We start from the raw sequence: 13,401 nt of genomic DNA on the forward strand, positions 1-13,401 counted from the left end.
AGAAAAAGACCATAAAGAAGGTGTAATTCATTTTTCAGCAAGCTCTTCAACATGCAGCATCAGAATTTTCTGTTGAAGTTAAAATAGCATCTAACTTGATTTTCCTCCTCAAAATTTATCTATCCTCCAAGGTATACCAAGTAACAAAATGACTTACTGATAGGAAATAACCAATACAGCATGAATTCTTAGATACAGAAGAGGAAATGACCACAGTCTGAGATAACTATTCAAACTTTAACAAGTTCAGAAAGGGGGAGAAAGGGAAACAAAGCTCCCAGTGATCCTTAGTTGAAAAATACAAATTTAGAAACCACTCAAAGCCAAAAATTTTATGCACGATTTATGAAGCTCACAATTCTTCACTCTAGATACAATCTTGGAAGGATGAGGTCAATGTCAGGACTCTGTCACTGGAGAAAAGTCAAATCAGTCAGATGACCTCAGATAAAGACAGGCAGATACAAGAAACCATAGTCAACAAGTTTTTTGGGGTACACTCATAAAATGCAATAGTTATAACAAATAAAGTATCTTTTTCTTTGTTAGAAATTAACTGTTCCTCACCTGCTTGTGTGCATGATCATAGGAGTTGATATGGTTGTCAAATTCCTGATGTTTCTGATATTGCTTATCACAGAGTTCACAGTAAAAGTTGGCTCTGAGGTCTTCCAACGCTTTGGCAATTGCCTTCTCTTTATCAACATAATCCTGTAAGAACCACAAAATAAAACAAAAAATGACTTGGTAGAGTTTTAAGTGAATGTTATAAAAAAGTTGTCTTCCCTGAAGAGGGAAAAAGGGCTTTTCATAACATTTTATGGTACCAGTTAAAGTCAGACAGAGCAGAAGTAGCAATATGGTGCGGTAATTAGCGTGTGGTTATACTAACGGTTGTCTTCAAACAAAGTTCAGAGTTTAACTTTACTTTCTCTTTTGGCAGTGTGGTGGACTAGATACTGTGGCATTCCCTACTCCTATCCCTGGCTAAAAACCCCTCAACTAACCAGATATATAAAACACAATTTTCACTGCACTGCAGGAACCACAGAGAGAAAAGTAAATCCCCAAGAAGGGCAATCAGAGAAGAAAAAACAAAATTTAAAAATCAGCTATGACCTGAAACTGAAATCAGAGCTGTGATGGGCAAGTGCTCTCCTTAGGACATGTGGGTGACACTCGTGCTTGAGGTTTAAGCAAGGTGGGGGAACTAAACTTGAGAAGCCTCACTAGTAAGGAAAAGAACCTGGAAGTAGGCTGGAAATCCCAGGATCTCTGGGTCTTGGCAGTGGGAATAAAATATATTCTCAGAAAGCATCCTCAATTTTGGTCCCAAATTTTTTCCTAGATTAGGATCAATAAAATATGAGTTACAATCAAAGATTACTATACACACAAAAGGAAATAAATCTATCACAAGCAAGAGTCACAAAAAATAAGCAATAGATTTAGTTCCCAAGAACTCAGATTTTGGAATAGTCTGTTACAGAATATAAAGTAACTATAAAATGTTTAAAATATAAAATGGAATTACAAAAATTAGCAAACATAAAATACTAAAAAATCAAAACCAAAAAAATAGGCAGACTGCAGAAAGAACCAAATGAGATTTTTACAACTGAAAAACCTAATTGTAAAAAATAAACAAAAAAATTCACCAACTATCTAGGGGATGGGTTAAAAGACAGTCAAGATACAGCTCAAAAAAATGTAGCAGGGTGGTGAAAACGTTCTGCTATTAGATTGTAACAATGGTTGCATGACCTTGTGGAATATACTAAAAACCACTGAACTGTACACTTTAAAAGGGTGAGTTTTATAGTAAGTGAATTATATTTCTATTGATATAATGGCTGAGAATTTTTCAGAACTGATGAAAGACATGACTCCGGAGGTACAGGAAGCACAGGTATACCACACAGGCTAAATAAAAATAAGCACCTAGAAACACTCACTGAGTCCCATAACTATGGGAGCAAAGACAATGAAATCATACTACTACCCAGAAAAAAATTAAGGATCACCCACAATCAGATTGACAGAAGATTCAAAAGCAACATCAAAAGATGGAAGATAGTATGCTTTGGTGTGTGAGAGAAAACATTTTCATTTGTATACCAAATGAAAATATTTTTCAGAAATGATGAAATAAAGGTACTTCCAGATAAAAAGAGAATTTACCACCTACAGATTCATTAAAAAGGAACTTCCTAAAGCAGTATTTCTGAAATCATAGATTGTGACCCACTAGTGGGTCATGACATTGATTTCGTAGATTGTAACAGGCAGAAAAAAAGGAAAAAAAAAAAAGAGTAGAAAAATACAGAGGATATTTCACATAATAAAGGTAAATACTGTCTTCTAAAACTTTTGTTTCAGTTGTGTTTGTGTGGTTGTAATACTAAAAATATTCTTACTGAGGACTTGAAAGTCACTGTTTTAAGGAAGGAAAATGATGCCAGACAAAAGGTCTGAAATACTAAAAGTAAGTGGTAAGAAATGAAATTAATAAATATACAGATTAATAATCACAACAGTAACAACACCACCTAGCTTGCAGGATGGAAAAGAGTTAAAAAAAAATGCTAGCAGACACAGCCATAGATAATAGGAAAGGGTGTTTGAAATTAAAGCGTTCTAGAGTCCTTCTACTGATTGAGATGGAGTTAACTTTAGACTTTGTTAAATTAAGCATAATTTGTATTAGAATTCCAAGGGTTGTTATCAGAAAAATAGGAGTAGCAAAGGGGGAAAGATTAAGATAACTTCAATTTTATAAAGGTAAGACAGACAACAAAAAACAGGAAAATAGAAAGTAAAAAGATGTAAGAAACAGATTTATAAGTAATCACAAGAAATGTAAAGTATTAAAATAAAATACTGTCAGAAAAACAAATCCAACTACATGCTGATTATAAGAGATATCCCTAAAACATGAGGACTTAGAAAGTTGAAAGTTAAAGGACAGAAAACGATATGCCAGGCAAGTTACTAACCACAAGAAGCTAGAGTAACTATTAACGTTCAACTTTTTAGACTTTATAGCAAAAAGCATTACTTGAGACTGTGGCCAGCTATGGGGTTAAACACTACAAGATTATTCTCCAAATAAGATGCACTGCTAATTTTGAAAAGCCAACACAGATATGTTGGTCATCTATTAGTCTTAATGAGGTTTTGGCTCAAAACTGTGGGACTGATCCAAAGAAGTGGTCCAATTTGCCTCAGCAGTTCCACTTAAAAACTAGACATCTCAAAGCAAGTTGAGAATATTCATTTGCTATAAAGCAGCACAGAAGAATGAGAAGGGGAAAGGAATGATAAATGATTCCTTGCTAGCCTTCTACAGCAGGGTAGATAAGTAGCTCCTTCTAGTTAACAGACCTAAAGATAAATCTCATTTCAAAGGCTCTACAATCTGCCTTTCTTTTATTCAGTTTAGTATCTTTTGGATACACTTTCAAAGCATCTCTATCATCTAACATCTCTCCACTATTTCTCACATGAGCTATTTAATCAGTATGCAAGAGAAGGCTGATGTATTTTGTGGAATGCCAGTATTGAACTCATTTGGATAAATTAGTTAAAATTGAAAAGTGAATATATAACACATTATGATTTTTTTCCCTATTCGATCCTTCTCAATAGTTTTCTCTCAGCATCCTGGGCAATTTCATGTTGTCTGGCTATTAAGCTCCGCAATGGGAGAGGCCACAACAGTGAGAGGCCCGCGTACCGCAAAAACAGAAAACAAAAAAACCACATACAATCCAATTAAATATTGATTATAAGAGATTCTTTATTGCATCTCAAGTCTTTCAAAGGGAATCACATTCTTTCTTTAATACTTTCTTTGAAATTTTTTTAGAAGAGTCTTCTGGTGGCAAATTTTATCCAAAAATTTATCTATTTTTAATCTCTACTCTTTTTTTTTTTTTGCGGTATGCGGGCCTCTCACCATTGTGGCCTCTCCCGTTGCAGAGCACAGGCTCCGGACGCGCAGGCTGAGCGGCCATGGCTCACAGGCCCAGCCGCTCTGTGGCATGTGGGATCTTCCCGGACCAGGGCACGAACCCGTGTCCCCTGCATCGGCAGGTGGACTCTCAACCACTGCGCAACCAGGGAAGCCCTAATCTCTACTCTTAAAGATATTTTTGCTGGGTGTGCAATTCTAGGTTGATGGTTGTTTGCTCTGAGCACATTCAACATTCCATTAGATTATAACAGAATTGACACTGTATTCTGACTTCCATGTTACTACAACAGTTCTTCAAAGATTGTGTATTTTTTATGGTATTGTACAGTTTTACCAGGACGTGTCTACATGTAGACTTCTTTTTTATCTTGCTCGAGATTCATTAGGCTTCCTGAATTTGTGAGTTGTGTCTTTCATCAAATTCTGGGATCTCCTCTTTGAACACTGCCTCTGCCCTATTCTTTTTCTTTCTTTCGTTCTGGAACTCTGTCTAGACACATTAGAGCTTCTCATTCTTTATCATCTAACTCTTCACGTATTTTCCATTTCTCTCTCTTTCTTTCTTGCCCTCCCTCTCTCCATTTTTTCCTGCATCCTGATACTTCTTCAGATGTGTTACAATTTAATATTCAACTCTGTGCAAAATGCTATTAAATCCTCCCATTGAGTTTTTATATGGTCTCTTGCCCTTTACTCATGATCTCAATCCCTTTTTATTCTTAAACATATTAAATATGCTTGTTTTACACACTGTAATCTGAGCTGACAACTCCAATATCTTAAGTCTTAAGGGGTCTGACTCTACTCTTCTTTTTTCTCCATTAACTCTAGCCCATAGTGTCTAGTTTCTCAGTTGGATTTGTGGTATGACTATGATCTTCTGTTTTGGGGAGCTTTATCTAGGATTTCTTTTCTTTTTTTTTTTTTGGCTGCATGGCTTAGTTCCCCAACCAGGGTGTGAACCCAGGCCACGGCAGTGAAAGCGCTGAGTCCTAACCACTGGACCACCAGGGAAATCCCTAGCTAGGAGTTTTTTGAAGCCTAACTTGTTCTAAAGAAGTTTGAATTTTCTTCTTCCCAAGGGCCTGAGACCACTTTACCATATATTTCATTTACTCTTAAAATGTCATAATTTTATGTCCCACTAAAAAAAGAAAAGAAAAAACTTCTCAGCCATCATCTCTTGGAATCTATCCCATTTCTCTCTCCTGTTGGGACTTTAGTAATATTGTATTAAGCTGTCTGGATATTACCCCATTGATCTTGGATAGTCTGTTCTGTTTTTTTACTTTTTCTTTCAACTTCAGTTTGGATAATTTATATTGACTTGTCTTCAAATTTACTGATTCTATCTTCTGCTGTGTCTAGTCTGCTGATAAGCTCATGGAGAGAATTCTTCATCTCTGATACTGTGTTTTTCCTTTCTCCCTGGGTGATTTAATCAATTTCCGTGACTTCATCAATATGCTAGACATCCCCAGTCCAATTATTTCTTGCTGAGACCAACAAAAGAATGCAGAAATAAAGAGGAAAAGAAGTGGGGAAAAGGGAGGTGGAAAAAATAGAAAGGACAAAATGAGATGGCAGATTTAAATCCAAATATACTGGAAATGACACTACCTATATTTAGATTAAATACTCCAATTAAGAGAGACTGGGGTGGGGGGAAAGATATTGGAAGACTAGATAAAACACCTACAAATAATCCAACTAAATGTTGATTATAAAAGCTAAAAGAGGGGCTTCCCTGGTGGCGCAGTGGTGAGAGTCCACCTGCCGATGCAGGGGACATGGGTTCGTGCCCCAGTCTGGGAAGATCCCACATGCTGCGGAGCGGCTGGGCCCGTGAGCCATGGCCGCTGAGCCTGCGCATCCGGAGTCTGTGCTCCGCAACGGGAGATGCCACAAGGGTGAGAGGCCCGCGTAACACAAAAAAAAAAAAAAAAAAAAAAAAAAAAAAGGCTAAAAGAAAAAGGGTGGAAAAAGACATCAGAAAATACACTAACCAAAATAAAGCTATCAAAATTGATATCAGACAAAAGAAACTTTAAGGCAAAACTATCACTTTATAATAACAGGCTCAATCTATTAACAATTATAAAGTTGTATGCAGCTTCAAAATATATAAGCAAAAATGCCAAAGCTATAAGAAGAAATGGAAAAATCCACCATCAGTGGGAGATTAACATTCTTCTCTCAGTAACTGATACTTCAAGCAAGCAAAAAAATTTAGTAAGAGTATAGCTGATTCAAGGAATACAATTAACAGTCTCAAAACAAATAGGATATGTGTAAAACTGCAGCCAACAACTAGAGGATACATATTCTTTTCAAGTAAACACAGAGCATTTAAGAAAACTGACCACTTTAACACATTTCAAACAACTGGTATTATTCTCTGTATTACAATTAAATTAGAAGTCAGTAATACAATAATCAGGGGAAAAAACAGTCACATATTTGAAAATTAAGAAATACTTTTAAATAACTTAGTAAAGAAGAAATCATAATCAAGTAGAAAATATTTCAAACTGAGAGATAAAAATGACACACCTCAACTCCTAAGATGTAGCTGAAATGGTAATACTGAAGTGAAATGGGAGGGGAGGGGGAAAGGGAGGTAGAGGGTGGAAGCAAGGAAAAGGAAGGAAGGGAAGGAGGGAGGCAAGGACGGTGTAAAAACTGGAAAAGATGATGCTGAAATGTCACTATCTGCAGACAGTATGTACAAAATCCAACAAACTCTTCAGATAATAAACTCTTACCAAACACTAGTAATGGAAGCTTGCTGGATACATAAAAAACAAACTAACAGAAAACAACAATACCAGGATTTCTGGTATGAATGTGGCAACACAGGAAAACAACTTTCTTTTTCTCTTGAATACCACACAAAAGCAAAATAGTGATATGATCTGGAGAATGAGAAAAGGCATAAGAGAAGTATGTGAGGAGAAATGAAGCAGAAGCCATTCAAGGCCAAGTGAGCAGTGAAAAAAGGCCAGCAGTAGCAGATTTTCAGAAAATGACAGCAAAAACATACTTCAAGTATGATAAACGGCTCACTTGAAGTGATACACCTACATCTCTTGCACTCATCAAGAATTTCTGAGATCTAGAAAAAGCAGAGGGAAGAACTTGGATTGGAGCAATGGGAGACATCCCTTCAAACATACAAATATCCAAATCCCTTCAAATATACAGGCCAAAAACCCAAAACCAAAACAAAAAACCCCCACCACATGCCTTGATCTACATGTTGAAGGGGCACATTTTGTGCCAATGAAAACAGTCCCAAAACAGTGGTCATAATCAACACTGCAGTAAAGTTATTGAATCTTAAAGGTAAAGAAAGACTCCTCTGAGCAGCTAGGTAAAACCATCAAAGGGAGAAATTAGCCCAGCCTTCAATTTCTTCAGGATTATATTCAATTCCTTCAGGATTATATTCAATTCCAGAAGCCAGTGGTACAACACTACAAGATATCTAAGGAAAGAAAGTATTAACCAAGGATTTTGTAATGTACATATATTTATATATGTGATTGAATTATTTTTATAGGTTCATATAACATATGAGATTATATAATCTCATATTATAAATATATAATATAAAATATAATCTCATATATTATATATATTTTATATATATATAAATAATTCAGGAAATATTGTTTGTACAACCCCCTTTAAAGAAGTTACTAGGAAATAAACAGCAGCAGTGATGAGGAAAAACTCAACAGAAGGACTGGAAGCCTGCTTTGAATACATTTACATGTAGAATTGAGGTTAAAAGAAGTGGGGCTACTAGGGTATCAGATTACAATGTACATGTTACACGCCCTCACAAGAAAGAAATGGTATAACTAATATAAGATGGGGAGGGTGGTAGAGATAAGTAAATGGGAATTAGAATTTGCCTTTCGTTACAACTATAATAGACGTAAAAAAGAACTCCATTTAAAACTGAAAATTATGTAAGTATTATACAACCATATTTAATTGTATGCTACATACACACTAAGTTTACTGATATTAGGTGGTAGACGAAATGAAAGGGAGGAAAAGAGGAAACAAGGAAACTTTCTCCTGCTTACAGTATGAAAATGATGGATACTCTCTAAAAGAAATAAAGAACGAAAGGTAATTTTGTTAAGTTATAAAGGTAATTAAAACAAAAATATAATCCAACCTATATCCACCTATCTATATCTATCCATCTATCTATAGCTTTATCTACCTTACACTCAGAGGAGAAAAACAGAGCACAGAGTCAGCGACTTAAAAAGATAAATATGAACTAAACATATCTGTCACATAAAATATAAAATATTAACTAAAAAAAATTTTTCATACTGTAACACAAAGCAAAACCCAACTCTATGATGATCACAAGAGGCACATTCAAAACAGGGTGATTCAGAAAGACTCAAAAGGATGGAGACATACTAAGCAATACATATACAAAAAATGAAAGCAGGAGTCAGGGTTTTTCAATCAAGGTAGAATTTACATTAAAAGCTTTAAACAAGATAAAGGTACATAATGTCAATGAGGTCAACTCATGGTATCTAAAAATCTTAATATCTAACTATCATAATCTAGCAGCAACATCCATAAAACAGAAATTAGAGGAGATTCAAGGGAAACACATGAACATACTAAAGCAAGGAGACTCAAATCATCTCATTACATGACAGGTCAAAGAGATAAAAAATAAACAAGGATACAGAACACCTTAAGGATATTTTAACACAGTTATGTGCCTGAAAATAGGGCATACATCTTTTATAAAAGTACTCATAGAACACTCACCCCAAAAGACCCTACTAGGCTACAGAGGAAACCATAATAAATCCCCCAAAGAAGAAATAATATGAGCAACATATATGAACACAGTACAATGAAACTGGGAATTAACATTTTTAAAAAGGCCTTTCTACAAATCTGAAACTAGAATATCTAGGGAAAAAATGATAACGACAACATTATATATCAATATACACAGGCTACAGGTGAAGCAGTGTTTAGGAAAAACACACGGGTTTAACTACTTTAAAGCAATCAAATAATAACAAATAAAAGCCATACCCTGGATAAACTCTCATACATGTATACCAGGAAATATATGAATCCATTTATATAAAAGTCAAAAACAGTTAAATTAAACAATACACATTTAGGGATATGAAACACATGGTAAAACCATCTTAAAAAGGAAGAGAAAATAAAAGAGTTGATAACACTTTCTAATTCATTCCATGAGACCAGTATTACCCTGATACAAAGACATCACAAGAAAACTACAGACTAACATCTCTTATAAATATAGATGCAAAAATCCTGAACAAAATGCTAGCAAACCAAATCCAGCAGCATACTAAAAAGATTATACACCATGACCATGACCAAGTAGGATCTATCCCAGGAATGCAAAGGTGGTTCAACATATGAAAATGAAATCTATATAATATACCACATTAATGGGGGTGGGGGGAACCTCATGTTATTTTTTTCATAGATGCAAAAACAGCATTTGACAAAATGTATCACCCTTTCATAAGAAAAACACTCAACAAACTACAAATAGAAGGGAACTTCCTCAATCTGATAAGGGCATCTATGAAAACCCCCCAGCTAACATCATACTTAAAAGTTAAAGACCCCCCTTTTCACGAAGATGGCGCCGAAAGCGAAGAAGGAAGTCCCTGCCCCTCCCAAAGCCGAAGCCAAAGCAAAGGCTTTGAAGGCCAAGAAAGCAGTGCTGAAAGGCGTACACAGCCACAAAAAAAAGAAGATCCGGACGTCACCCACCTTCGGACGGCCCAAAACACTGCGGCTCAGGAGGCAGCCCAAATATCCTCGGAAGAGCGCCCCTAGGAGAAACAAGCTTGACCACTATGCCATCATCAAGTTCCCCCTCATCACCGAGTCAGCCATGAAGAAAATAGAAAACAACAACACACTGGTGTTCACTGTGGATGTCAAGGCTAACAAGCACCAAATTAAACAGACTGTGAAGAAGCTCTATGACATTGACGTGGCTAAGGTCAACACCCTGATCAGGCCTGATGGAGAGAAGAAGGCATATGTTCGACTGGCTCCTGACTATGACGCTTTGGATGTTGCCAACAAAATTGGGATCATCTAAACTGAGTCCAGCTGACTAATTCAAAATATAAAAGTTTTCACTTAAAAAAAAAAAAAGTTAAAGACTGAAAGCTTGCCCATTAAAATCAGAACAAAGATGTCTCTTCCCCTCTACGACAGAGCTATCTGCTCTTGTCATTTCTACTCAACATTATATTGGAAGTTCTAAGCAGGGCGATTAGACATGTTAAAAAAAAAAAAAAAAGGCATCCAGATGGGAAAGCAGACGGGAGAAAGAAGAAGTAAAGCTATCTTTTTTCACAGATGATATGGTATTATATGTAATAAACCCTAAAGAATTCACCAAAAAAACCTACTAGAGCTGCTAAATGAGTTTAGCAAAGTTGTAGGATACAAGATCAATATAAAAATATCACAGTAGCATAAAAAATGAGAATTCTTAGGATTAAATTTAACAAAAGAAACAGAGCTTAAAAAAAACATTATTGAAAGAAATAAAGAAGACGTAAATAAATGAAAAAACATCCTATGTTCATGGACTGGAAGACTTAACATTGTTAAGATGGCAATACTCCCCAAACTGATCTACTGATTCAACATAATCTTTATCAGAATCCCAGCTGACTTCTTTGTAGAAATTGACAAGCTGATTCTAAAATTCACATAGGATTACAAGGGACCAAGAACAGCCAAAACAATCCTGAAAATGAATAAAGTAGAAGGGCTCACACTTCTCAATTGCAAAACTTGTTACAAAGCAACAGTAATCAAGAGAGTGTTACTGCAAAGACATAAAGATCAATGGAATATACCAATAATTGAGATGAAAAACCCCATATATTTATGGTCAACTGATTTTCGAATGGCCAAGACCATTCAATGGGGATAAAATAGTCTTTTCAACAAATAGTGCTGGGACAACTGGGTAGGCACATGCAAAAGACTGAATTTGGACCCCCTACCAAACATGACATATAAAATTTTTAAAAATAAAATTTATTTATTTATGGCTGTGTTGGGTCTTCGTTGCTGTGCGTGGGCTTTCTCTAGTTGCGGTGAGCGGGGGCTACTCTTCGTTGTGGTACGCGGGCTTCTCATTGCCGTGGCTTCTCTTGTTGCAGAGCACAGGCTCTAGGCGCGCAGGCTTCAGTAGTTGTGGCACACGGGCTTAGTTGCTCCGCCACATGTGGAATCTTCCCAGACCAGGGCTCGAACCCGTGTCCCTTGCATTGGCAGGCAGATTCTTAACCACTCCGCCAACAGGGAAGCCCACATGACATATAAAAATTAATTCAAAATATATCAAAGACCTAAATGTTAAGAGCTAAAACTATAAAACTCTTAGAAGGAAGCATAGGTGTAACTTTTCATGGCCTTGGATTAGGCAATGGGTTCTTAAATATGACATCAAAAACACCGGCAACAAAAGAAACAAAGATAAAGTGGACTTCATCAAATTTTAAAACTCTGAGCACCAAAGGGCATTATCAAGTGAAATGACAACAAAAAGTGGAAGAAAATATTTGCAAGTCATACACCTGACAAGGGACTCATTCCAGAATTCATATAGAATTCTTATAACTCAACAATAAAAGGACAGCCCAATTTCAAAAATGGGCAAAAGATCTGAAGACATTTCTCCAAAGAACATAGTTAAAAAGGCCAATAAGGGGCTTCCCTGGTGGCGCAGTGGTTGGGAGTCCGCCTGCCGATGCAGGGGACATGGGTTCGTGCCCTGGTCCAGGAAGATCCCACATGCCGCGGAGCGGCTAGGCCCGTGAGCCATGGCTGATGAGCCTGCGCGTCCGGAGGCTGTGCTCTGGAACGGGAGAGGCCACAACAGTGAGAGGCCCGTGTACCGCAAAAAAAAAAAAAAGGCCAATAAGCACATGAAAAGATGCTTAACCAAAACCACAAGAAGGTACTACTACTTCACACCTACTAGGATGGCTATAATAGAAAAGACAGAAAACAATAAGTGTTGATGAGAATGTAGAGAAATTGTAACTCTCATATAGTACGAGTGAGAAAACAAAATGGTGCAACCATTTGTGGAAAAGAGTCTGGTGGTTCCTTAAAAGTTAAACACTGAGTTACCATATAACTAGCAATGCCATTCCTAGGTATATACAAAAGAGAATTGAAAAATATATTCACACAAAAACTTGTACAAGATATTCAAAGCAGCATTATTCATAACAGCCAAAAAGTGGAAACAACTCATATGTCCATTAACTGATGAATAATTAAACAAACTAGTATATTCATACAATGCAATATTATTCAGCCCTAAAAAGGAGTAAAGTACTGATACATGCTATTTATATGGATGAACTTTGAAAACGTTATGCTAAGTAAAAGAAGTCAGATACAAAAGGCCACATATTGAATGATTTAATTTATATGAAATGTCCAGAATAGGCAAATGTATAGAGACAGAAAGTGGTTGCTGGGGGAGGGAGAAGAGGGGGAATGAGGAATGACTGCTAAAGGGTACAAGGTTTCTTCTTGGGGTGATGTAAATGTTCTGGAATTAGTGGTGACAGTTGTACAACATTGTGAATATGCTAAGTCACTAAACTCTATATTATATAATGGTTAAAACGGTGAATTTTATCTCAACAACAGCAAAAACCTACCTGAAAAATTGCAAGTGAATGATAAACACAAAATCCAGGACAGTGCTTACCTCTGAAGGAGGAAGAAATGGGACGGGATCATAAAGTTATGGATAATGTTCTTCTTAAACTGAGCAGAAGACACACAAGTGTCTGTAGTTACTCTTCATATCTTACACATATTTTTAAAATATCTTATCAATATTTAACAAGATACTAAGGGTATCAAAACGGGACTGCAGTTTTTGTTTTCAGTTAAAAGCATGGGTAAAGCTATTTGCTTTAAAACTATGTACAACTTTCATAAAAATGAAAATTAAAAAAAAAAAGAATAGAAGGCAGTGAGTGTAGAGACTATCCTTTCAGAATTTTGGTTCTTAAGACAAGTAAAAAGAAAAGATGGCAGTTACAGAGAGTAAGAGTCAACAGAGTAAGGGGTTTTTTTTTGTAATTTTAGTGGTTCTTTTCCCCCAAGAATGTGTGAGCATGTTTATTGGTGATAGGAAATGAATGAGTGCAAAGTGAGTTTGCCAAGATAGGAAAAAAGATGTAAGGTCCTTGATAATACAGAGAGGATTAGGATCCAGAATTCAGATGTAGTTAGGAATTTTCATTTGACAGATTATGAAACAAGGGAGAAATATTTAAGGATGGGAAGAGATAGACCCAAGTTTGATGGCAGATATTACAGGTAGA

General features: G+C 36.1%; 2 protein-coding genes across 7 annotated transcripts in view; one reads left to right on the forward strand and one right to left on the reverse strand.

The window, feature by feature from the left end:
* GPATCH8 (G-patch domain containing 8) overlaps positions 1–13,401 on the reverse strand; it is a 132,609-nt gene that overhangs the window by 21,560 nt on the left and 97,648 nt on the right. For all 6 annotated transcript variants that reach the window (XM_079904170.1, XM_079904171.1, XM_079904174.1 and 3 more), the window contains one exon: positions 568–711. In XM_079904170.1, the coding sequence (XP_079760296.1) occupies positions 568–711 (144 nt within the window). The remainder of the gene's footprint in view (positions 1–567; positions 712–13,401) is intronic.
* Positions 9,651–10,810, forward strand: LOC307177695 (large ribosomal subunit protein uL23-like). Its single transcript, XM_079905069.1, has one exon. The coding sequence runs from the start codon at positions 9,657–9,659 to the stop codon at positions 10,125–10,127; it is 471 nt and encodes a 156-aa protein (XP_079761195.1). The 5' UTR covers positions 9,651–9,656; the 3' UTR covers positions 10,128–10,810.

This window comes from Stenella coeruleoalba (assembly GCF_951394435.1).
Source record: "Stenella coeruleoalba genome assembly, chromosome: 19".
Taxonomy (NCBI): domain Eukaryota; kingdom Metazoa; phylum Chordata; class Mammalia; order Artiodactyla; family Delphinidae; genus Stenella; species Stenella coeruleoalba.

Bases quoted from the DNA above. Each gene is read 5' to 3' on its own strand.
- LOC307177695 (XM_079905069.1), top strand. From the start codon at position 9,657: ATGGCGCCGAAAGCGAAGAAGGAAGTCCCTGCCCCTCCCAAAGCCGAA.